Raw genomic sequence first — 25276 nt, 5'->3', positions numbered from 1 at the left:
AATTGTATAAAATAAATAATGTATCAAGGGTATAGTTGTAATAAGCACACCTTTTGGGACAGTATACATTTGCTTTGGTTTTACACTTTTAGTGACAGACCTACTAACACTGGTGAAAATGTCATGCTTCTAAGATAAAGTGCACAATAATAAGCTTATAACGGATGTACTACGGCGTACTAACAGCAAGTTAACTTAAATGCAGTTGCAGTAGAAAAGACATCAGAGGACACGAAGTCTTAAGTAGATTGCAGGTCATCCTGTTTGAGTGGCTAAAGGATAAGTAGTTATAAAAAGGACGAATGGAGAGGGGAACGATGGGAAGTGTAGTTCCTATTAGTCGCTAGCGGATATGACGGTGTGTTATGTAGCTTGTAGCTGGGTGTCGTCTACCGTCTGCTTTGCCGTAGTTGGATGAATCAGTCGACGTTGACAGTCCTTGGGATATGACTGTGCTTTTGTAGTAGAAAGCTAACTTTAGCTAGACTGTTAGCTTGTTGTCAGGTTTTTAGGATTTCGTTAGCCGAAAGAGAGGAATTGGAGTACAAACGCATTCACTAGACTAACTCGTGTTTTTCGTTAGCCTGAATATTTTTAAAAGATGACATTGGTCATGTTAATGTTTTCCGGTTAAGGAAGCTAACTTAACTTAAGCTATATGGCTAGCTATTGTGTCATCAACTTGTGAATCTCGTAACTTAGTCACTGTGTGGGCCATAACAACCTTAACGAATCATCAGAGAAGGTAGCTAGCTGTGGAATCGCTAGCCGTTGTATTTGCCAAGTAGCATAACAACGTGCACTTAGAACACGAGCGAAGTTAAACAGAGTAACATTTGCTAGCATACTGAAGCTAGTTAGAATTTGTGATATGAAAAAGGCGCAGTCTGATACATTGGGGTTTGTTCCTCAAAAAGACATCGTATACAACAAACTTCTACCGTACGCGGATAGGCTAGATGAGGAATCCAATGATATTTTGAGTAAAATAAAAGGAAACCTGTGCCGAGCTGTTCAGCTCAGAGAGATATGGCCCGGTGTGCTGTTTTGGACAAGGAAACTCTCCACGTAAGTAACTAGCTAACGTTAATCTTTGGTATCTTCACGTACCATTAACAGTTGTTGCACACTGCATATTGTTTTCGGTCTTGATCATTTTGAAGTAGATAACCAAACTTTTGCGTAACATAAGTTATTGTGCAACACATCTCTGTGTACATTATGTATTTGGCTGTAGGGCAACAATAAATATATACTGTTTACTAGGCTTACAGTTGGTTCCTGCTGCAACTGTACACTCTCTGGACAATGTCAGGCTCAGAAACTATCCTGTAAAAGCCTGTCATTTTATGGGTTCACTCTAAATTTTTATAACGTTGGCTGTTTATGCCTTGAAACTACAAAGTGCCCAGCGTATCTGATAAGGGACTGTGTCAGTGACTGTGGCTTCATAATTGGGGCAATACAGTGTAAATAACTCAACCTGACCCAGTCAGTTCATTGTTGTTTACTGTAAGAATCACATGTACTTAGTCTTCCTGGGGTTCTGGATATAGAAACACAATACAGATATACTTTAAAAGTAGGTACAACTTAAGCAGATAGACAATAATACTACAACATAGTAGACTAATCAGTGATTCAGGCGTCAACACAACAAATATCTAAAAATATAAATAACACATTTTAATGTTATGGTCTCACAAGTTTCTTTTAAGGTTGCTTCAAATACACAGTTTTTGATATTCAGTGTAATGTTGAGATCATCATCGGTTGAAAGTTTACTCCTATCCTTGACTTTATGAGACAATATATCACAATATTATATGCATTTATCTTTCAGTTATTTAATAATGAGTCACTTTGCGCCAGCCTAAATATTATCCATATAACAGTGGATTATTAGAGTATTGTTTCATTTAGTTGTACTTGGTTGCTGTGCTGTCTTTAATCCGTTTCAGTCTCCAGTGCTGGCGCAATGCTCCGTCCAAAAGTGAGTCACTGCCGGCTCACAGAGATGGAAAGTTTACTGTGGAGTTGACCCAGATTCTGTTCCCTGGTATTTTTGCAATACAAACAATTTTAATGGTCAATTTCAAAGGTCTCAACACAGTTTATTCAGCTTTAGTTGTGTCTAAAACAATATGAACCTTAAATGAACCGGTTTGCTTATTCCTTTTGTCTTTTCTTTTTTACACACAAGAGAACATAAGCACCTTACATTTGTGTTGTTGATGCTGCTCATAGGGGTGCTAACTGCATGTTGAAACTGGATGAAATCATCCCTGAAATTCCTAAATCTGTACTTTTTATTTAGGTACATGAGACTGTATGGGCGGAAGTTCAGCAAAGAAGACCATGTGCTGTTCATCAAGCTGCTCTATGAGCTAGTGACGATCCCCAAACTGGAGATCAGCATGATGCAGGGCCTTGCACGGCTTCTTATCAACCTCCTCAAGTAAGAATGTGCCCCATCTGTTCTACTTAAAAACGTGTACACATGTTAAACATGCACATTTAACTCATTAGTTAATCGTTTTTTTTCTCTAAGAGCTAAGCTTTGATGCTAAAAATGCTGCAACCTCTATTGTTAATACATTTTGTGATCTTATCCATTTTCTTTCATACGCAAAGGCTGTATGATGCCCTAGGATCTGTGTGTTATTCTCATCCATCTGCATGTTTGATTTATCCTACAGGAAAAGGGAACTACTGTCAAGGGATGACCTTCAGTTGATGTGGAGACCACTGTATGAGCTGTATGACAGGATTCTTTTCTCCAAGACAGAGCATCTGGGCCTCAACTGGTTTCCCAAGTATGCCCTAGTTCTTGACTGTTGCTGTTTATTAGTTGTTGTTTTTAACCTCTTAGAGCATGCTTAATCATATAACATCGGAAATGCTATTGACCTATCCAATGAGGAAAGTGCGTGTACTATAATTAAATTGTATACGTTTGAATGTGTAGTACATCAGATAATGTTTATTAGCCACATTTGGACAGTTAAGTGTTTTAATTTGTATTTCCTTCAATTACACCCTCGGTAGTCCTCAAGCTCCAGCAGGACTTCCTGGAGTGTGTTCTTCGCCCTGCAAGTTGAATTAATCAGATCTTGTTGATAGTAAAGTAATTATTGTGGGAAAATACTTTAGAAAGTAAAACAATCATTATGGCATGTCTGTACTTTCGTACATGGAAAACAGAACATATCAAGTGACTGAATTCCTCTTACTGGAAAAGCTAATGTTGAAACGAGTAAGACTAAAATCCCTGAAAATTAAATGTAGTGGGTAAAAGTTTTTTAATCTTGGAACTGATCATAAACTGGGATTTCTACCTTGTTTGGGTTACACTGTTAACCAATACATTGCCGACCATTTCCTAATTGTCCAGATGGCTTTTAGAGTATCACACACCCTTGTTATGTAATTAAGAACCACCAATGACTTAGAATATTACAATAAGTAAATACTATATGATGAGAGTCTAATCAATGTTAAAAATCAAGGTAGCACATTTTTCACTTTGTTAATTTTGTGCTTTGACGACTTAACTAAAATAAACTGTACACACAGAATATTTTAGTCATCGTAGAGACATAGATATATTTGTATATCGAGGGAAATAGTTCCATAAGCCAATTTTGCCAACTTTGATTACTCTTCTTAGGTTATGGGTTTCAGTAGTTTGAATAAAATCTTATTGCGTTTGCATGATTGGACCAGCTTTTGGGGAACGAGGAACATTTTGTGCGCCACATACCTTTCATAACTTTTTACAAGGAACAAAGTCCTATATGACCTTTTCACTTTTAGCACAGTTTTGGAGACAAGCTTAAATGTCGGTTTACCCTATACAACACCCTTATACATTCCTTATGAAGTAGCAAGCAGTGCGAGGTGCTCTTTTATGGTGCTATGGGAACATTGTACGTTTTTACAAGCACGTAGGTCACTTTTACATTACAGCTGATGAAAGCAAGCTCCTTTTGCTGATTGCCAGCTCACCTCTTTCAAAACTATACTCATGCATACAAAACATGATACTCTGGTATGACATAATAAATTGTATAAGTTGATGCATAGTATGTTCATATTTTTGAGTTATTGGCACTGTCGTGTGCTGAATGTGTTCTTTATGCCTTTGTCTCCTTTCACATTCAGTTCTCCAAGGCCTCGTTCATCCTCTAAACACATAATGCTAAAATTGGTTCAGAGGTGGTAAGGAAAATACTTCTCTTTGTGTTTTTACTTTGAATTCATTCTTTGAGGCACTTGTTTTTGTTTTATTATTTTTTTATACATTGCATGTGAAAACAAAAACTGGACACCCCACATTGTGACAGGAAAAATCAAGACTTAAGCAATGTTAACATTTCACTCATATTGGAGACTGTCGCACTGCAGCTAACAGAGTTTTTTACCCTTCTCCTATCCCCCATATCAACCATGAGAGACTGATGATAGACAATAGTGTAGTTTATTTTTTATCTTATTTCTAAGTGGCAGCAATATAGTAACAATACGATGATGACAATACCAGGAAGAAAAACAATTTATAATATATAACATGTATTTCTTCATAAGCTTAGCAGTGGCATTAGTGTTACTATTGCTGATTTTTGTTTAGTTTTGCTGTAACTTATCCCTACTTAGCCATACCTGCAGTACTACACAGCATTTTCAGGAGTCACGGAGGAGCGCAAGCTCTTGTCACGTTTCCTCCCCTCCTGGAATGCATTGGGGTGAACGCGAGGGTTCATTTCAACTCAGATACAAAGGTCATATAGTGTAGTCTGGGGTTCCTTCTGCCTGAGTGTCTGATCAGTTTGTAATGGGACACTCAGTTTGATTAGTTCTTGCTGTTGGATTTGCAGTGCATGAGTTTGAACTTGGTCTGTGGCCTGTGTGTTTTTGGTCTTACAGTGCTAAGCATTGGGCTAGACCCATGCATTTATATAGTTGCAGTTCGGCTTGAGTGTCACCCATAATTCAGCTTGTGTTAAATGTTGAGTATGTCACCTACAAAAAGGCTTGAATGATGTGGAGAATAAGTGACCAGTTGTTGAGTGGGATTGGCAGGGCATTTCCCACATGGCATGGCTTGAGCTTGCATGCAAGCAGATCGGTGGGATTGTGGGCTGGGAGCTCAAAAGCTGTGGTTATATCGGTCCAAAGCTTTCAACACAGTTATGTGACCATGTGAAGATAATCATGTCAGGAGTTTGTGATGTGTAAGACATTTTATTATTAGTCCTAAATCCAAAACCACTTCTAACGAAAGTGTTAAAGATGTGATTGAATTCAAAGCGACGTGTTATGAATGAACAGTAAGTGAAATATAAGTCTGTATATTGTTATGAGGCCGGCCAGAAAGGTCGACAACAACAATTAGCATGTTTATTTTCTGTGAATTGACTACAGTCCATAAATAATGACGTATTATTACAATTTCCTCACGACACACCAGTTCCTAAGATTTTCTCGTTCACCGTACACCAGTCAGGTGTTTTTAAAGAAGTTTATGTGTGCATGCAATCAGAGTCAAGTTGCATTGGTGTGAAGATTGTTTAACATCAGTGTTTCTGAGGTTATTTTTGACATGTCATGACATTCCTCTGTCGTTTTGTTTTTTTACAGCTCTGTGGAAAATGTACTGAAAACACTTGTGAAAAGCTGCAGACCGTAAGTACATCTCTGTCATGTATGTGGCTATGACTGTCTCTTCTTTTAAAATGTTGGCTCCTACAGGGTATAAATGAGATTGCAAAATGTTTGTATTTTTTTTTTTTCTGAGAATTCATTGATTGTATCAAAATTGATTTTAGTAAGTTGAAAAGACATTCAATAATAGGAAGAAGGATATATAGAAAATTACAATTCTGTTAATCTGAGCTGAGAAAACCCCCTAACGTCGGTTATATTTTGGCTTCTGAATAATTTGATTGTTGTGCATTAGGCTTTGCTATATTGGTTCATCATTCCAAAGCATTGCTGTCACCAGCAGGTCCCTGATTGTTTTCCCTAGTTGTGCGCCTGCAGATATCTTACGTGATTGCTAGGACTCGTCCCTCAGTTTGCATTTAGGCAGATAATCCTATTATCTCTAATTCTGTCTTGTGTGAGGGTTTTCTGTCAGTGTGCGGAAGTTGTGGATCAGCAGTGAGACAGAGGGGAAGTGGCCTTGGTTGGAAGTGACAATTCTTTTTCAAGGCCTCCAATAGATGTGGAATTGCTAATAAGGTTTTGTAACCTGAAATAACCTGCAGTGTTACACAAGCACATAATAAACCATGAAATCCCCCTGTGGGACCACACACTTTACCCTAACAGCTAAAAATATGCCAGGTGTAGGACTTGTAATCTCATGTTTGTGGACTGTTGCGCTCCAACATTGAAATTTCAGTAGCTGCTGGTTCATACAGATGGTGTTGATGAATATCAATTCAGAATGAGGACAGTTGTATGCTATTGCTTTGAAACTATTACATAAGGTCTTATTAATTTAACTTTATATGAATGTAGCCTACGTTTTTCTTAAAGTCTGACAGTAGAGCCTGGTCATCATAAAATCATCTGTCGTGTGTGAGAATGTGATTTGTAAGGAACCTAAGAGCATCTCTAGTGCTTTCTAAGTGGCTCTTCTGGTTGTGATGCTTCAAGTGTCCATACATACCTATACATAAGCTGGTGAATGACTTGTCAATGCCTTTAATTTGACAAAAAAAAATCAAATTGCTATTCTCTCTCTGTTTATACAGATATTTTCCAGCGTCTGCTTCTCAGGAGATGCTGGATGAATGGAGACCACTCCTCTGTCCCTTTGATGTCACCATGCAACGAGCAATCAGCTACTTTGAGCTCTTTCTACCCACAACTTTGCCTCCAGAACTGCACCACAAGGGTTTCAAGTAAGAAACTTCTCATTGTCTCCTACGTATGGAGATCCAAGATTGCTCGAGTCTGAAGACTAACTAGTTCTGCTAGTTTGCCTTGAGATCTGGTGGAGAATAGCTTGGCTTCTAATGCGAGGAGAGATTAATGAATGAAGAGCAGCTCTGTGTCAGCCATATATAAATGCTGAGGGTCATGACTGGCAGCAGCTCAGAGCTGGCATAATGAAAAAAGTGCCTCTGTGAATATGTGCGGGGGAGAATTGCATAGTGCGACATTGAAACGAGAACCAAGATCCAGTTGCAGTTTCCTATATTTTCCTGAATGAAACCCTCATTGATTCCTGTTACTGATTCTCAGTATTTTTTTAGTAATCAAACCCATTTTTGTATTCATTAGCGTATTGTCGGCTTTCCAACCCTCCCACATCATCACACCATAGTGTAGAGATGTGGTGAGTGATTTCTTAGGTCCCCTTAATTCTGGCGGAGCATCCCTTTTTTTTTGTTTTGTCACCGTCTCCCAAAAGCCTCAGCAATGTTGCATAGGGCAGAACAGATGCATCCTTTCCTGTACACCAGGGGAACAAAGCAAGTGATCACACTCGTGCCTCATTTCCACTGCATGGTACAACTCGACTCAACTCACTTTCATACTGGGTGCATTTCTAGATTTCGTTTTCCACTGCAGATAATATCCTGTCAATATAGGTAGGATTATCACTGATAGTCATAGCGATGCCGCGTGAAATCATCTTCAACGCGACACGCAGGAACGTCTGCACCTCGTCAATTGACCATGTCGTGATCATGCAGGCTGCCATCTTTACAAATGTCCTTCCAGTAAATTAAAAGTCGAGTCAAGCCGTTCTGTGCCATGCAGTGGAAATGGGTCATAAGATTTTATAAGGGACATCAGTGTACTTTTCAGATCCCAACCCAATAGAGCACATTTGGGATGAGCAGCAGTTGGCAACAGGAATGCTGGGCACTGTTAGCACGGACAGCATTTTTCTCTTTATTTTACGGGTCCATAATTTCCTATGAAAAAACGGCTCCATTTCAAACTTAATTCATTTATCATTAATTGTTTTTGGAAAACTTAATTTCCCATCTTTGTTGAATTGTATACAAGGCCAGCCCATATTCACATTTCAGCAGTGCACTGACGAAAACATTCTAAATTAGCTTAAACTAGCAATTAATTGTATTGAATTAATTGTCAGTTTACACATTGAAAACTATTTGTTTTATTTTCCTGATAATTAACACCAAATTACATAGTTCATAATTAACTTCTTGGAAATTATTCAGAATTATGGACCCATAAAATAAAGCACTATCCTAACTTGTTTTACACTAGTGTACCTATTACTGAGTACCTTTCGGCTTATGGTGTGTATTTCATGGCCACTGCTGCTTGTCAGAGAAACAAACTATCAAGTTTCCTTGTTGATCTTTCTCTTGGTAACTGATTAGAGGCCACTTACATCATGCTTGCGTTTCCACAGAGTGGCTGTTCTGATCCCTTTTGACAACATCAGTAGTATGTGTTACTAATAAGCACAAACGCACTCTTGACCTGTTAAGCCCAATTAGGAATGAAAACATGAAACATATCGACCCATAAAATAAAGTTCTACCTCAGATTGTTTTAGGCAGGTGTACCTATTAAACTAGCCAGTGAAGAGTGACATTAGAAGAACCCTACGTTCACTGAAATGTCCCTTTTTAACGCCTTTCTGTTAAATGTCACATGTACGTACTTAGTAGGGCTGTCTTCTGCGTTTGTAACCATGCGTTTGTCTGACAGGTTGTGGTTCGACGAGCTGATCACCTTATGGTTGTCTGTGCAAAATCTTCCAAGCTGGGAAGTGGTGAGTAGATTAAATTGTTTGAAAGATGCCTCCATGTACAATAGTCAGTATTTCTATCTACCCAGTGTAACATGTTTTCCTACATCTTTGCAGCATCTGGTCAACCTCTTTGCTCGCTTGGCCAATGACAACATTGGCTACATTGATTGGGACCCTTACATCCCGAAGGTTTGTTAAAAAAAAATGTTCCTTCACCTACTGCGCAGTTTAGTACCGATACTTGTTTGTTTTGAAGTTGTGACACATGCTCTCACGTGTGGTCTGACCTTTTATGATTTGCGCTCATGGTGTGTATTTCATAGCAATTGCTGCTTGTTGGCAAACTATCGAGTGTCCTTGTTGCTGTTGCTCACTGATGGAAAGTGGATTGCATCATGCTTTTTGACAACACTAGCATGAGTTATTGATAAACATGAATGTACACTCCTGACCTGTTAAGCCCAATTAAATGTAATGGGCTTTTGCTTTTTACATCAAAAAAGTCCACATGAAAATAATCAGACATGGCTTATTAGACCCTAATTGTTGTTTTTTTCACATTTTCAGATTTTCACAAGAATTTTGAGGAGTTTGAATCTCCCTGTGGGGACCAGTCAGATGATGGTACCGCGATATGTCACCAATGCCTACGACATCAGCCATGTGGTGCTTTGGGTCTCATCGCTCCTGGTTAGTTTGTTGGTGATTAATAACGTGTTTGGTGAATAATTGCAGTGACAGTTGTGTAGAGATTTCTTGTCACATTGACCCTTACTATGTCAATTTCAGGGAGGACCCAGCAAGGAAGCTCAAGCACAGCTCAGTGGCCTTTTCAACAGTATTACATCCTTCTTCCACCCGTCAAACCATGGCCGCTGGTTGGTGAGTCACTGCTTACTTGTTTGGCTCAAAGAGACTGCTTCATTAGACGGTCTGTTAGAAATATAAATGTTCTTGAGCAGCAGTTCAACATAATTGGCTCTGAATCAACAACCTTTTAAATGATGCAACAGGGTCAGCAGGTCCTATTTTTCTTTGGTAAATAAATAGTACAAACATAGCTGAGGAAAAGATAATAATTTGTCCATAGCCTTAGATATTCATGACTAAATACGCAACAATCAAAGTAAAAAAATCCTAAAGGTGTAGTTTAATCGGAGATGATTGACAGTGGTGCCAACATAAGCAAACAACCCTCACAACTATCATCACATTTTTAATTGAAATGTAGCTGTATATGTAACTCTGATTGGTGCACGGAAATATATGACATCATGTTTTTCCAACAACGACGGAGTGTGCAGTCACTCGTCATCAAGCTTCCTGAATCTCTGTATCAACTTCAGAAATAACATGTGAGTGAGATTGCTACAATGCCATTAAAGGTCACCGGGAGTGAGGCCAAATACCTTTCTGTTTTTGAGGAACCACCGCTACTAGATTTGAAGCAACACAGGCAGCAATGTGTCCTCATACATGAACCTTTATTTTTGGCAGGGGGATGTGTTTGTGTATATTCTAGGCTGTTGCTTGGATACACATGAGAGGGTCATTTATTACACGTAGACAGCGTGTTGCAATAAACTAAGAGTAGAAAGTACTGCTGAAGTCAGTTCATGATATATCATTCATGTCTTTTCAGAGCCTCAGCTTAGCCACTGACTGGAGGAAAATTAGAAATTGAAACTCTTATGTCACTGTGTAATAAAGTTATTTTTTGCCTGATGACATTTCAGTCATACCCGAGTTATTTGACTTGTATTAAAGCGATCCTATAATTTGCACATACATACGCGACAAGGAGACACAGCTGTGTCTTGGTTTGTGTTTGTACGTCCCTTGTGTCAACTGTGTGTCCAGATCCTCTACTGCTCCATTTGTTCAGACTACATCGAGGCACACTGTCCACCTTTTGTAATGTATCCGACCTTCTGTCCCTCTGCCCTCATGTCCAGATGAAGCTCATGAGGCTGCTTCAACGTCTCCCAGCCAGCGTGGTACGGAGGCTGCACCGAGAGCGCTACAGAAAGCCCACGTGGCTAACACCGATACCAGACAGTCACAAGCTCACAGAGGAGGATATCACAGCATTTGTGGAGAGTATGATGCAGCCGGTGCTGCTGGCCATGTTCAGCAAGACGGGCAGTCTCGATGCAGCCCAGGCCCTGCAAAACCTCGCTCTAATGAGGCCTGAGCTGGTTATTCCCCCCGTGCTGGAGAGGTAAGTCTGTACTGTACTGGAGAATCTCAATGTTACATCTTTGACCCAAGTTCTGCTTTTTAAGAATCCGGAGCACTGTTGCTAGTTTTCCGCTTGAGATAAAAGACAAGGCCCTCATTTTGAAATGAACACAAAGGGCTAACTGTTCTCTGCCTCTACTCTAGAACATACCCTGCTCTGGAGACTTTAACAGAGCCCCACCAGCTGACAGCCACTCTGAGCTGCATGATTGGTGTGGCACGAAGCTTAGTGTCAGGTGGACAGCACTTTCCTGAGGGGCCCACTCACATGCTGCCCCTGCTCATGAGGGCTTTGCCCGGCGTTGACCCAAATGACTTCAGCAAGTGCATGGTGCGGTCTAGTATTATCCATGGTTATTTTCTTACAGCCCTCTTACTGTATTTTTGTTTTTGTCAATCTTCTTCAGTCTGATACAAACATCCCTTTCCCCCACAGATCACATTCCAATTTATTGCTACGTTTGTGACTCTGGTGCCTTTGGTGGACTGTTCGTCCGTCCTACATGAAAGAACTGACTTGACAGAGGTGAATCACAATTATCTTTCCTCGCCTCGGCAATAAATCAAATGCAAGGTGTTAAATGGTCCTTTGCGTATAGATTTTTCATATTGTTTTGTATGACTTTCAGGTGGAAAGAGAGCTGTGCTCAGCCTCAGCCGAGTTTGAAGACTTTGTGCTTCTGTTCATGGACAGGTGCGTGGAGGTTTGAAGAAGGTGTTCTGCATTAACAAACAAGTCAGCAGCAGATTCTTTAGGTCAACTTATTAATGCCTATCTACAATAAATTACTGGTCAAAGATATAGTTGCTAACACAAGATGTCCAGTTAACTGGAAGAAATTTCTGTAAAAGTTCAAAGTGAATTCTCTCGTTAAAGAGTAAGTAGAGACGGCATAATTACTGCTCTTTAAAACTTGTTTATTTGAACACACTTGGATGACTTAATATTCTTACATTGTTTTCACAGCATTGTAGATGTAGCATCATAACACACAGTGAAATGATATCTGAACATTATGACTCATGCTTTTTGTTCTCTGCACAGATGCTTTGCCCTGATAGACAGCAGTACTCTGGAACAAACTCGTGAGGAAACGGAAACCGAGAAAATGACTCAGCTGGAGAGTCTGGTGGAGCTCGGCCTGTCGTCCACCTTTAGCACCATCCTCACACAGTGCTCCTTGGACATCTTCAAGGTTAACACTCTTCACAAACTTGTCTCATTCCTTTTTTACATGTAGTATACATCTACATGTATGAACACATTTGTCACATTCTTTTGACAGGTGGCTCTGGAAAAGGTGTTCAACTTTGCAACCACCAACATCTTTGAGACGCGTGTAGCTGGGAGAATGGTGTCTGACATGTGCAGAGCTGCTTCCAAGGTGAGTCCGCTCAGACTCTTCATGTGGTTCCCGAAGCATAACCTCTGTTGGAGCTTATTGGTTTAATAGGGTCGTCTCCCTGTGCTTCTGTTTTCAGTGTCACCCTGCAGAGTCGCTGAAGGTGTTTGTGCCACACTGCTGCAATGCCATAAACCAAATTGCTGTCAGTAAGTGCTCGTCACACACAGGAATACGCATTTCTATAAGAGGAGGGTTTCAAACGCATAACTTGTGTTTTCTTCCATGAGTCTTTGTCATTTGCCTGACATACACTGTTTTTGTAAACAGATGAGGAAGTGTTGAACGAGGAGGAGCTTGACAAGGAGTTGATGTGGAACCTCCAGCTCCTGTCTGAGGTGATTTAGACCACTCATAATGTACTAACTTAGCCCCTAAGTTCCTGTATTTACTGCCACCCCCTCTATATAATTCTGTACTTCACTATATATTTCCCTCTTTTCCGTGGGCCCCCCAGGTGACCCGGGTGGATGGTGACAAGATCCTGCCCTATCGTTCTGACCTGGTCCAGATTTTGCAGTTGACGCTCCACCTCAAGTGTAAGCAGGGCTACACTCTAGCTTGTAACCTGCTGCACCACATCCTTCGCTCCTCAGCCCTCATCTACCCCACAGAGTACTGCAGTATGCCAGGAGGCTTCCACCAACCAATCAGTGACTACTTACCCATCAAGGTACTAATAATAATCAAATCGGTATAACATTTTCTTAAACATGTAATCAACAAGTCTTTCTTTCTTTAATACCAAACTTCATGACTAAACTTGTGTAATGTTTTCAGCATAATTCTGTTATCATCCCCCCAAATCAGTAAGAGATGGTGTTTTAGAGACAATGAAACACTTGCTGTTACAGACATTTGTTCTTAAACGAGACGAGCCGTACAACTCTGTGACCTGATTTGATTAATCCTCCTGTTAGACAGTTAGTCAGTGAAGACAGCTCGTACTTTGATTCCATTAAGACGCTTCCCTGGTGGAGGCCTGGATAGTAGAACACTGCTGGATTACAGTGTCCTGCACAACAACAGATCAGATGTCTCGCATGTAGTTGGCACATTGTCCAGCATTAGTGCATGATGTTTGGCGTCAGTCTTTAATTTTATGTGTTTAGATTAAAGTTGCATTTGCCAGATATTCATAACCCTATTTTGTATATGAATGCGATGCACACCAGATCTGAATTTATTTTGACCTGATTACACCTCTATAGTGGAAATCTGAGTTGTGCCACAAATAATACAAATTGGTTCACTTGTATTAAGTGGTATTATTGTAGCCTGATGTCTTTCTACTTAACTAAAGTTAATGTATAATAAGCATAATCTTTGCACATTGTTGTTTTTTTTTATCCCATGCAGGACTGGGGTCGGCCTGGGGACCTGTGGAATTTAGATATCCGGTGGCATGTGCCCAGTGTTGAAGAGACATCCTTTGCTTTTTATTTACTGGACCTGATCCTCCAGCCTGAACTTCAGCGCCTTCAGAGATTTGCACAGGGAGAACAGGACATGAGCAGGTATGGAGGAACAAGTGTTTACCTGTGCTCCCTACATAAATTACATTCTGATTTCTGCTGAAGTCACTATACGTAGACTGGGTTCATTCAATGTGTTTTATTTTGTTTGGCTCTATAATGCATTTATATATATATGAGATCAAATGTTGATTTTGTGTTTTTCAGAGATGACGTCCTTCAGAGCCTCACCATTATTCAGCACTGCCTCCTCGGAGCTGGGAGTCTGATGCCTCCACTGAAAGGAGAGGCCATACCCGAACTGTGAGCAGTTGCATTAACATGCTAAAACTGACCTGACCAAGAAAACCAGAGAAAGACACAGTTGGTTCACAAATGTTAGTTAAAGTCTAGGAAAACAGTTAGCGTATGTATGGGGTTCTTCTGGAGGGAGGGACCAAGGAGTTTGTTGTTTTCATATTTGATAAGAATTTAGATTAATTAGAAGCACCCAATACCAGCTCTTCTGGCTCATGCATTGAAATACATGGATCGAAGGCCTACTGAATTTGCACATTTAGATACTGAAAACAGAAACAATCACCTAAAGACTTGATATTGGACAGATTTGAGGCACATTTTTATTTCAAAATATTAGTTTTCAGACTCCACTTTATGTAGTAGTTAACAAGGCTTCGAACCTGCTTCCCCCCCCCCCCCCCCCCAGGGTCCATAGTATGGTGAATCTAGATGAGACCAACCTCTACACTGGAGTGGAGTATGGTACGCAAGTCACTTCTTAAGAACTGTTGGATGATAAAAGTGTTGCTCATAATACATGTAAATCATAGTGTTTGTTGTAGTGTAATCTGACACTATTTCTACCTGCAGATCAGTCCAGAGAGAACTACAGAGACATTGTCTGTAAAGTGATGAGACAGCTGCTGCGTAAGTGTTATACTCAGTTATACTCTTTCTACAGCTACATCCCTAACCAGGCTGTAGTCACATCCTAACAGGCTCACAGCGTACTGTAGGTCTCTGTCCTGCCGTCTCATGTTCCTTTACCTCTTCTTGCAGATTACATCCTGGAGCACTCTGAAGATGACACCAAGTCTCTTTTCTCCATCATCAAGGTAGGCAGGCAGTAACCTGTATACCTTTATGGGTATGTGTTGAATTATGTGCCGATATTAATGCTGTAGAGCAAATGTGCCCTGTTGCACTTTGCCACCCCCTACCAGCATCTGCTGATGTGCATGGCTCGTGTCTATTACAAATCATAAATTACAAATCCTTCAAACAAAACATACACTCGCATGATATCTTTTAGAAGGCCACAGTGGAGCAGTGTTTGTAAATGATCATAAGCGGCGTGGGACATTGTGTAGGCATAGGTTATCATTGCATTGATTTCAGTCACGTTTGCCGTCTTGAATCACTCAAGGTCTCGACGCAGGCTATCGCCAGTAGCTTATGTATTGATCCCACAGCCCAACACTAATCAATATATTCATCTGTGATATCTTTCAGATTATCAGCGACCTGTTGCAATTCAAAGGTTCTCACAAACATGAGTTTGATTCCCGCTGGAAGAGCTTCAACCTTGTGAAGAAATCAATGGAAAACAGAGTGAGAAATCTAACATTTTATTGCACTTGTGTTACTTTTATACTACTGTTATCTGACTGACGGTGTATAATACTTTGTTGTCGTATTTTTTTAGCTCCACGGCAGAAAGCAGCACATCAGAGCACTGCTAATAGACCGAGTCATGCTCCAGCATGAGGTAAATGCATTTTAAAAATATTACCATATTGGTTATAATTGTATTTTTTACCATTTATACCTTTTTATAACTTTGATTCTTTGTGTTTTATTAGCTGCGAAAGCTGACAGTGGAAGGATGTCAGTACAGGAGCATTCACCAGGAGCTGATGAGAGATCTGTTGAGGCTTTCCACAAGCACGTACAGTCAAGTGAGTTCCACTGCACAGTCCACAGCAATACATTATCTACGTCATAATGAGGCATTTATTCCTGTTTTGTTTTTGTCACGGATTAGCCATTACACATTATAAATCAAAAAGACATTTGACTAGTGTTAATACTTGTCAGTAAATGATACCCTAACTGAGACTTTTAATCACCTTCCAGGTACGCAGCAGAGCTCAAAATGTGTTGTACACTGCGCTGGGAACCTACAATTTCTGCTGCAGAGATCTGATCCCCCACGTCCTCGAGTTTCTCAACCCGGACAACAGCAGTGTCACACAGCAGCAGTTCAAAGTATTACAGTCCTCTCTGACACACCTGTAGTTGTGCTTTACAGCATAGAAACTAGCAAAGCTTTTACATGTTCAAGAATTAAATGTTCATATTTTCTCATTAACATTCCGTGTACCTCTCCAGGGTGCCTTGTACTGTTTCCTGGGGAATCACAGCGGAGTGTGTCTGGCCAATTTGCACGACTGGGACTGCATTGCTCTGACATGGCCCGCCATTGTCCGCTCTGGCCTCAGCTCAGCCATGTCTCTGGAGAAACCCTCCATTGTGCGGCTCTTTGATGACCTCGCAGACAAAATCCATCGGCAGTATGAGACCATCGGCGTTGACTTCGCTGTAAGAAAAACACTACGAACACTTTCACAAATGCGTCATAGAATCAAAGGCAATTGTTATATCTGTAGGAGCTTATAGAAGCACAATAAATCAAATACAGATACTTTGAAATGGTAGGTTAGCTCTGAGAGACGATAATCTACATCAAAATATCGTATGTTTTCCCTGATTGGAAGTATTTGGTGAAATTGTATTTATTGCAAAAATATTAAGTCATAAACATTAAAAATATCAGTGTTTCAGCACATGGGTCTAATTCAACTAAATTTAAAAAGACAAAATTCTGATGTAGAACAAATGATTATTGCTACTTTAGCACCAGAATAACAGCATCTCTCTCTCTGCCGTTGTCTTTGCCCTTGAATCCACCCAGGAGCAGCTTTATTGAAGCTACCAGAATCTTCTTTACTATGTACTGTAGGGGAAAGTTTAACCGACATTGACCTTACAAACCTCACACTTCCACTGTTGTTCATAAAAATGGTCCTTAAAAGCTTGATGAATGAAGAAACACTCAGGTCAGTCTCTGTTGTCTTAAATAAATGTATTACTAAAGTTCTGGTACCAGTAAGCAGACACATCAGAGGCTGCATGTATATTAATTCCTGTCCCCACCAGCGTAGTTATAGTAAATCTGCAAAGAAAACAAGGTCATAAAAAGAGGCGTTTATTGCTCCTCTCGGCTATTTTGTCTTCTCTAAACAAATCTAGTCAAAACCAGTTTCCAAAAAGCATACCCCAAGAATCTTTACGACTGGAAGGTCTCAACCTTCACTTGTTTCAAAGGTTACAAAGCTCATTTTGAGTTACTAAACAGATGATTTAACAGTGGTTCAGCAGTTTTACATATAGATTTCAGTCATTTGCTACCACAAAAGCTAGTCCCAAAAGAAATAGTTAAATAAACCGCCCCCCCCCCCCCCATTACTCTCTGCTCTCCTCCCCTCCAGCATAGCTATGCAAGAAAAAAAGGCAATATTTTTATCAGTCACCCCTCTGTGGGTTTTAACAAAATGTCTTTTTATCCCCTTAGATTGCTGGTGAGTGCTGTGTTGTGGCCAAACAACTCATGACTACTGGAAATCCTGTTCCCAATGAGCCTGTTCCTCCAGAGGAAGAAGTAGCAGAGAGTGTGAAGAGGCAGGAGCTCAAAAACTCCGAGTCTGTTGAGTAAGTTCACATCAGGAACAAAGACAAAGAATGATCACCACACCAAAGACCTATACTTGAATACGAAGACTCTTCTTTGAGCAACCACTTCTCAAGTTCACATCATGGTCTTTCAAATGTGAAAGTACTAACTCATGACCCACCTGCTTACTCTGCACACAACCTTAATGTGAACAAGATAGATTTGGTTACATAACAGGTGCAAACACTAATACTGTTCTACTTGTTTGTAGGAAATACAAACAGCTTATTGGTGATCTGCTGGACTTCCTGAACAACAGCAACATGTAGGTTCATTTAATATTTACTTAATCAAATCCTGTTTTATATTTAGTCATCAGTCTGTAACGCCTGCTTTAACATTACAGGCCTTGGAAGTTCGAACACATAGCAATTGGCTTCATGTCATTGCTGCTGAGAGATGACCACCAACTCCCACCACCTGCTGTTACCTTCTTTGTGAAGAGCCTCAACCATGACTCCCTCTATGTCCGCAAGGTGTGGCATACACCACTAATTAAACAAGTAGTAGCATGTCTTTTCTGTGGACATTTTTATTTGAAATGTCTTATGTTCTCCATTAGGTGGCGATATCAGCTGTGGCAGGGATAATGAAACAAATAAAGAGGCCGCATAAGAAAGTCCCCGTCAGCCCGTCTGAGCTTTGTAAGGATCGTAAGGTTTTGTTTGTCTACTGTGTATGAATATTACAGTTCATGTATGTTCTCTTATATCATTTTAGTTTCTAAAAATCACTCATCTTTGTTAGGTGGAGGGAAGGAGCTAAGTACTATTGTAGCAGGGGACCGTCAAGACAACAAATGGCTCCAGTATAACAGCAGCAGCCTGCCGCGCACACAGCAGGACTGGGATGTCTGCGTGTTTGTGGAGAAGACTCACTGGGGATACTACAGCTGGCCAAGGTTCACATTTTTCACTTGTTTTCTGCACTTGACTGTCTTTTGCTGCGTTGTTATATTTATTATTTTGTTACGTGTTGGACATCATCTTTCACTTTGTTTTTATTTGCCATCATCTCATTATTGTTCTCCAGAAAACTGATGATTTATGCACCACTGGAGGAGCAGCCCAAACAGAACCTGACCAGAGAGGAAATGACAGAGGTTTGTGCACAATAACACATCTCCCCCCCCCCCCCCCCCTCCCCCCCAAGGGAAATATACAACACTTCCAATAACGTAATGTTAACTGCATTTAGTAAAACAAATGTTCATGCCCTTCCTAACAGCGGGAACAGATCATCTTCGACCACTTCTCAGACCCAGTATTCATCAACCAGTTCATCGAGTTCCTCTCTCTCGAGGAGCGTAAGGGCAAAGACAAGTTCAGCCCTCGCAGGTTCTGTTTGTTCAAGGTGAGATTCCACCAGAGTCGTGTTAAATGCAACTGAAGTCTGCCAGTAAAGACATTTATTTGACTCCTTCTGCTCTTTTTTTTTTTTTAGGGATTGTTCCGCAATTTTGGGGACGTTTTTCTCCCCCTGCTGCGGCCACACATGGAGCGTCTAGTGGCCGACACACATGAGAGCAAACAGCGCTGTGTTGCGGAGATCATCTCTGGACTGATCAGAGGCTCCAAGCACTGGAGCTACTCAAGGGTACGGAATTGAAACTCTCATGTAGTGGTGGCTTTATGTTTCACATTGGAAAAGTCATCAGAATTTATACAAGGGAAAGTTTCATAAAAATACTATGTATAATAACATCATGCTCTGGTTTCTGATGGTGCTTTTTCTTCAAATCTTTTTTGAGTGTCTTTCCAGACGATAGATCTTACTACGCTAATAAACCGGTACCTACACTTGTGCTCTTTTACAGGTTGAGAACCTTTGGGAGCTGTTGTGTCCGCTGCTCCGTACTGCCCTGTCCAACATCACAATAGAAACGTATGCAGACTGGGGCACCTGCATTGCCACAGCCTGTGTAAGCTCCTGCTCGTTTATACCCATCATGTCTTTAGCCTTCCTTTTTTGTTGAATGTGTGTCACTCCTTCCTTTTATATGACTCTGTTGTTTTTGTCTCGTACAGGAGAGTAGAGACCCACGCAAGCTCTACTGGCTGTTTGAGTTGCTAATGGAGTCTCCCGTCAACGGAGAGGGGGGCTCCTTTGTCGATGCCTGGTGAGTGGAAAGGTTGCTGCCTGAAGCAGATGTTGATGTGACTGACAAAACTGTGATGATTGCGTTTCTTTTTCCTTTCCAGTCGTCTCTATGTGCTGCAGGGAGGCCTAGCTCAGCAGGAGTGGCGTGTTCCTGAGCTCCTCCACAGGTTGCTACAATACCTGGAGCCCAAACTTACACAGGTGTACAAGAATGTACGAGAACGCATTGGCAGGTGAGGTCCTTTTTTTTACACCCACTATTTTAGATTATCAACCTTTTTTATTTCCCTCTTCCCTCTGTCTCATGTTGTCCCCCTTTTTTGATTTGATATGCTTCCAGCGTTCTCACATACATCTTCATGATTGATGTCAACTTGCCATGCACTCGGCCAACCACATCCCCGCGCATCTCGGACTTCACCGAGCGAATTCTGTTGCAGCTGAAGCCTCTAACCGAGGGCGACGAGGAGATCCAGAACCACGTGGTTGAGGAGATTGAGGTGGGAGAGCAGGATGAGAGGACGCAGGCCATCAAGCTACTCAAAACAGGTGGGTCGAGGTTCTTATCGCCGTGAGTACTAGTTATCGTAGGAGTTCAAAAACCTACAACTTAAGCAAAGCCTCATTCTTTTAAACGTAAAAAATATCCTGTCTGCAGTGCTGAAGTGGCTGATTGCAAGTGCTGGTCGCTCCTTCTCTACTGCGGTCCCAGAACAACTACGGTTGCTTCCCCTGCTCTTCAAGGTGAAACTCCCGCTCATTCATTCAAAGCTTTGATCAGTTAGCCTTGTCACTACCAACTTTTACATTTTAACGCTTAATGTATACACCATGCAGGGAATTAAAATGACGCCTGCCTTTCCGTTAACCTATCTCTGTCCTCTGTGCCAGATTGCTCCAGTTGAGAATGACGACAGTTACGATGAACTGAAGAGGGATGCAAAGACCTGTCTGTCTCTGATGTCTCAGGGACTCCTTTACACAGAACAGATCCCAATGGTCCTCAGTGCTCTGCAGGAGGTGAGTCATCTGGCAGCTGTGGCTATTATTCCACTTTTTAGCTGCATCACACATGACTGGGCTTTTCACAGACCCTCACGTCTTATGACCTACAATGCCAATAAGCAAACGGATAAAAGGTTCAAAGGGAATGATGACTTAATGAGGTTTTTGAGGCTGCCCTGTTGAACGTCCATTCTTAAATGAATCTGTTCAATAAGGAATTGTCTCGGTACAATAGTGTTCAGCTCTCTGGAGAATAAGCGAGAGAACCTGAAAATGGTAACTGTGACAGGAAGATTCTCTGGCGATTTTTGGATGCGCAACAACATGGGCAACATGAAGAGAGAGAGAAATAGCCAACGTAATTAACAAAGTCGATTAACTAACACGCTGAACAGTTCCAAGCTGTGAACTGGTATGACACACATGATCGACTTCTTCATGCTCACAATTTCTGATTTAACTGTTGTAACCCATTGCACATACATTTTTTTAAATGGGTGGCATTCTCCAAAAGAGGAGCTTTTTAATGGTGGACTCATCCATGGCATGGCCTGTTCTACTTATGAAACAAAATGCTCAGAGTATGTTATTGATTTGGGATGGGTTTATTGTTGTGTGTTGCAGATTGCTGGCAGCAGCTCCTGGCACGCTCGCTACACGGTGCTCACATACCTCCAGATTATGGTGTTTTACAACCTGTTCACCTTCATGAGTGACCAGAAAGCAGTGAATGACGTCCGGGCACTGGTGATACGACTGCTGGAGGATGAGCAGCTGGAGGTGAGAACAACCATTCATTCACAACATTGGAAACATTAAAAATGTAAAGCTGAATCATGTCAGTCTGGCATACCTGTCACTGGAAGATGGTTGGAAGTTGAGCAAACGTATGGCACTTTGATTATATAATGATCGCCAAGCTATTGGCCAATACATGCTTGTTTATGCTAGCAGGCAGTCTCACTGTCTTTCAGCTTCACTGTAGTGATTCAGCACTCTCCTCCTGGCTCTCCACTCTCTACCCCCCCTTCAGTCCTCTAGCTGTTGCTATGGAAACCACAGGCTGCAGTAATCTGTTGCTATGGAGATAACGTTCAGATTGAAGGAGGATGAGAGGGAGAGGGATGGAGTAGAGACAAAGGAGAAGTGGGGGATGGATAGAAGTACCCTTTTTTATTTGGCCTCTTAAACTAACCTAAGGCTGATTTCATAGACCTTATATATGACTCTTCAGGATCACCTTTATTAGACAAATACAAATGTTCACAGAACTTGATTAGCTAACACGACACATTTTATGCATGCAGTGACCCCTTCCTTTTATTATATTATTAAGTAACCTGTGTTACACAAAATCCTCCAGCTTAACTCATGAGGAACCTTCCTTTTCTTATTAAATATGTTTTTCTTCTGCAGAACGCTGCTCAAGAATATGCATATTACCCATTTATAAGTTTACTCTCCATGCTGAGAATTTCACTGAGAAAAGAGACATAAAATGTGCAACAGACAGTTTTAGCTCACATTACAGAGAAGTATCCCCACACACACATCCACCCCCAGTCCCCAGCAGGCTGCTATTTCCATCCAGCTGGCCAGTGTACACACTAGTGGAACACCCTGCCTAATGACATCGTTGCTTTGCTATGTGTTATACAGCGCAGCAAGAGGTGGTAGGTAAGGTGCTGGGGCTTGTGTGTTAGTATGGGCAGTAAAAAGACCAGACCAAGATGCTACGCTAGTTAGTGATGGCATAATTGCCAGAATATATGATGAACCTTTAGAACACCTGTGACTGTATGATTCACACATGGAGAATCCAAGCCACACTGTCTCTCGATGACTCCGAACGACATAATTTCCCTCTCGCCTGTAGAACTATTTATCAATTTAGATAGATTTTTGGGGTCAGCTGTCTTTATGTACGATGTAAGCAAAGTCTGCTTTAGCTTGTCAATTTCCTCCTCGTTCCTTTTATGACATCATTATATTAAGTACTGGCAGAAATTTCCAGATTAATCCGCTATTTAATCCATTAACTCAGTTGCACCATTATGTGTGTTGTAATGCACCGTAGTGACACAATGCTCTTCAAATGTCCACATCTCCACTTTCTGCCTTTTTGTTTTATAGGTAAGAGAAATGGCCGCCACAACACTCAGCGGCTTTCTTCAGTGCAATTTCCTGTCCATGGACGCCCCCATGCAGGCACATTTTGAGGCTCTCTGCAAGACTTGCCTGCCTAAGAAGAGGAAGAGGGAGCTCGGCTCTACAGTGGACACTATACCCTCTGCCGGTAAGGAACTTGTCTGGAATATGTGATGACGTACTCAATATGCTGTTCTCTCATTTTAATGGAATCCCTCCTGTTGTGTTTTTGTAGACCTGGTGCGGCGCCATGCAGGTGTTCTCGGGTTGAGCGCTTGTATTCTCTCCAGCCCATATGACGTGCCCACCTGGATGCCCCAGCTGTTGATGGACCTGAGTGCTCACCTCAATGACACACAACCCATTGAAGTATGTGTGATCGCCTACTTATCCCCTTTATACTGTTGCAGTGGAATTATCTTTCAACCTCACTTTCCCCCAACAGCATAGCTCTTGTTGTCAACAGAACCAGTGCAATGTCATGGCAATTATTTACTGTGTTACAAGAAATGAAAACATAGCCATAACTTGTGTTTGTCTTCCAGATGACTGTGAAGAAAACTCTGTCAAATTTCCGAAGGACTCACCATGACAACTGGCAGCAACATAAGCAGCAGTTCACAGATGACCAGCTGCTGGTACTGACCGACTTGCTGGTCTCCCCCTGTTACTATGCCTAAAACCTGGTAAAGCATTTTAACTGCACACTGTTCTTCAAATATGAATATTACTGAATGTGTTCACACACACATCCAAATTCATTGTTATTCATCAGTGAACACGGTCAAATAAAGCTGCTGAAAGGATCTTTTTTTTTTTATTTAGAGAAAACTCCTCGCGCCACCTTTTTACAGTGATGTTTGTTTTTGATTTACTGGTATCAGTTTGGAACAACTCTAGACTTTACAGATACCAGCCTGCATTGGGGAGGAGGCTCCAGTTCTTGACTGAAAGGCACAGCATCACCCTGGAAGAAGAGTGGCACACAAAGCAACTGAGTTGTGACACACATAAGGATTGATAAGTTGTGTATTCATGTATTTAGCTCATTTACATTTCTACTATACTTAATATTTAAGGATCAATCATTGCAGGAATGAATGACCTGCAGTTTGTAACATTACTGTACAGTTTTATTTCCTCTTTTTTTTGGTTTGTGTGCATGTGCACTGGTGTATGTGTGTGTACATTTATCGGATGCTTGAAGACATCGGCCAGTGTCCAACACATTTCTCAGGATTCTATCCCAAGTATCAACTCTGAGCCAACACGATGTCCAGTGTCAGACATACTCTTTACTATCTCCGAATAGTGAAGTGTTTGTTACAAGCCACAGAGAACTGACTATTTTCCTGGCTGCAACACACAATGTTTGTGACTGTTTGATCTATATATGATTATATGCATTGTGTGTGTGTGTGTGTGTGTGTGTGTGTGTGTGTGTGTGTGTGTGTGTGTGTGTGTGTGTGTATGTATATGTCATTGTATAGCAAATATGCACAAACATATTTATTTATTTATTTGACTTTTTTGAAGTGGTAAGTTTTCTTTTTTTCATAGAAGGTATTTCTGAGGTAAAGTAGATGGCTGAGCTTTTAGCAATGGAGCCTATTGTCATCTACTCTTGCGAAGAAAGGGAGAGGGCAAGCTCCCCACTGCTGTTCTGTGTGATGCGTTTGCTGTGAGAACTGTTTGATTACCATTTCATGTGTCGCGTTGCAAGAAAATAACCTCACCGCCTGTCCATAATTGTGACCTTGTCCCTTTTATCCCTGGTATCACTTACCTTTTTCTAAAACTCACTGAGATGAAAGGAAATTCCTTTGGTTTGCTTTTCCCTGATGACTTGAAATCAGTCCAATCATTGAAGCATTTAGTACCTCACTTACGTATAGTGTAGTGCCAAAACTGCAGTGATTCTTTTTTTTTTTAGATGTACTGTTTGCTTATTGAATGAGATGTCAATAAATTGTTTGTAACAAAAAAAACAGTTGATGTTTTTATTTTAATAGAAGTTGTGTCATTAGTGTATGTGTAGTAAATGGAGTAACTCACAATTAATCATTCTACATTTTCCCCCAGATGTTTTTAAAAGTAATGGTTTATCATAAAAAAAGAAATTCAACTTAAACTTATGTTACACTGGTGTGACAAACAATGTGACTGTAATGTGGTGGTATTTATTTTTTTATTTCTTTAAAAGTCATTTATTTCAGTAAGTCAGACAGCTTTGAATAATCACTGAGAATCATCACTGTGCGTGTCGCCTAGCAACGACGTTGTTGAGCTGCCGTTCCCAAGGACTGCATGAAAAGCGGGGGAAAATAATAAAAAATAATTGTGAATTTTTGTTTTATTTTGC

At 40.9% G+C, this 25276-nt stretch overlaps 1 protein-coding gene across 2 annotated transcripts; it reads left to right on the top strand.

The window, feature by feature from the left end:
• The first annotated feature begins 392 nt into the window (after positions 1–392).
• On the top strand, positions 393–23600 carry psme4a (proteasome activator subunit 4a). Of its 2 annotated transcripts, XM_029449321.1 has the most exons (47): positions 393–1068; positions 2318–2458; positions 2700–2816; positions 4165–4221; positions 5641–5685; positions 6762–6911; positions 8707–8770; positions 8864–8938; positions 9317–9439; positions 9539–9631; positions 10705–10970; positions 11135–11321; positions 11427–11516; positions 11620–11684; positions 12036–12186; positions 12277–12375; positions 12473–12542; positions 12664–12731; positions 12851–13066; positions 13753–13910; positions 14076–14171; positions 14575–14630; positions 14739–14795; positions 14928–14983; positions 15381–15479; positions 15574–15636; positions 15731–15826; positions 16005–16136; positions 16260–16469; positions 17503–17639; positions 17873–17926; positions 18008–18137; positions 18224–18305; positions 18409–18562; positions 18694–18763; positions 18889–19014; positions 19105–19257; positions 19478–19582; positions 19689–19780; positions 19863–19994; positions 20102–20310; positions 20420–20505; positions 20653–20781; positions 21391–21546; positions 22900–23062; positions 23150–23283; positions 23460–23600. In XM_029449321.1, the coding sequence occupies exons 1-47, from the start codon at positions 872–874 to the stop codon at positions 23592–23594; spliced, it is 5544 nt and encodes a 1847-aa protein (XP_029305181.1). In that variant the 5' UTR covers positions 393–871; the 3' UTR covers positions 23595–23600. The 2 variants fall into 2 exon arrangements, with proteins under 2 accessions (XP_029305181.1, XP_029305182.1); XM_029449322.1 differs by lacking the exon at positions 4165–4221.
• Positions 23601–25276: the final 1676 nt, after the last annotated feature.

Source organism: Cottoperca gobio, chromosome 15 (assembly GCF_900634415.1).
Source record: "Cottoperca gobio chromosome 15, fCotGob3.1, whole genome shotgun sequence".
NCBI classification, from domain to species: Eukaryota; Metazoa; Chordata; class Actinopteri; order Perciformes; family Bovichtidae; genus Cottoperca; species Cottoperca gobio.
The sequence above is the reverse complement of the archived record's forward strand: the minus strand, read 5'-3'. Positions and strand labels throughout refer to the sequence as shown.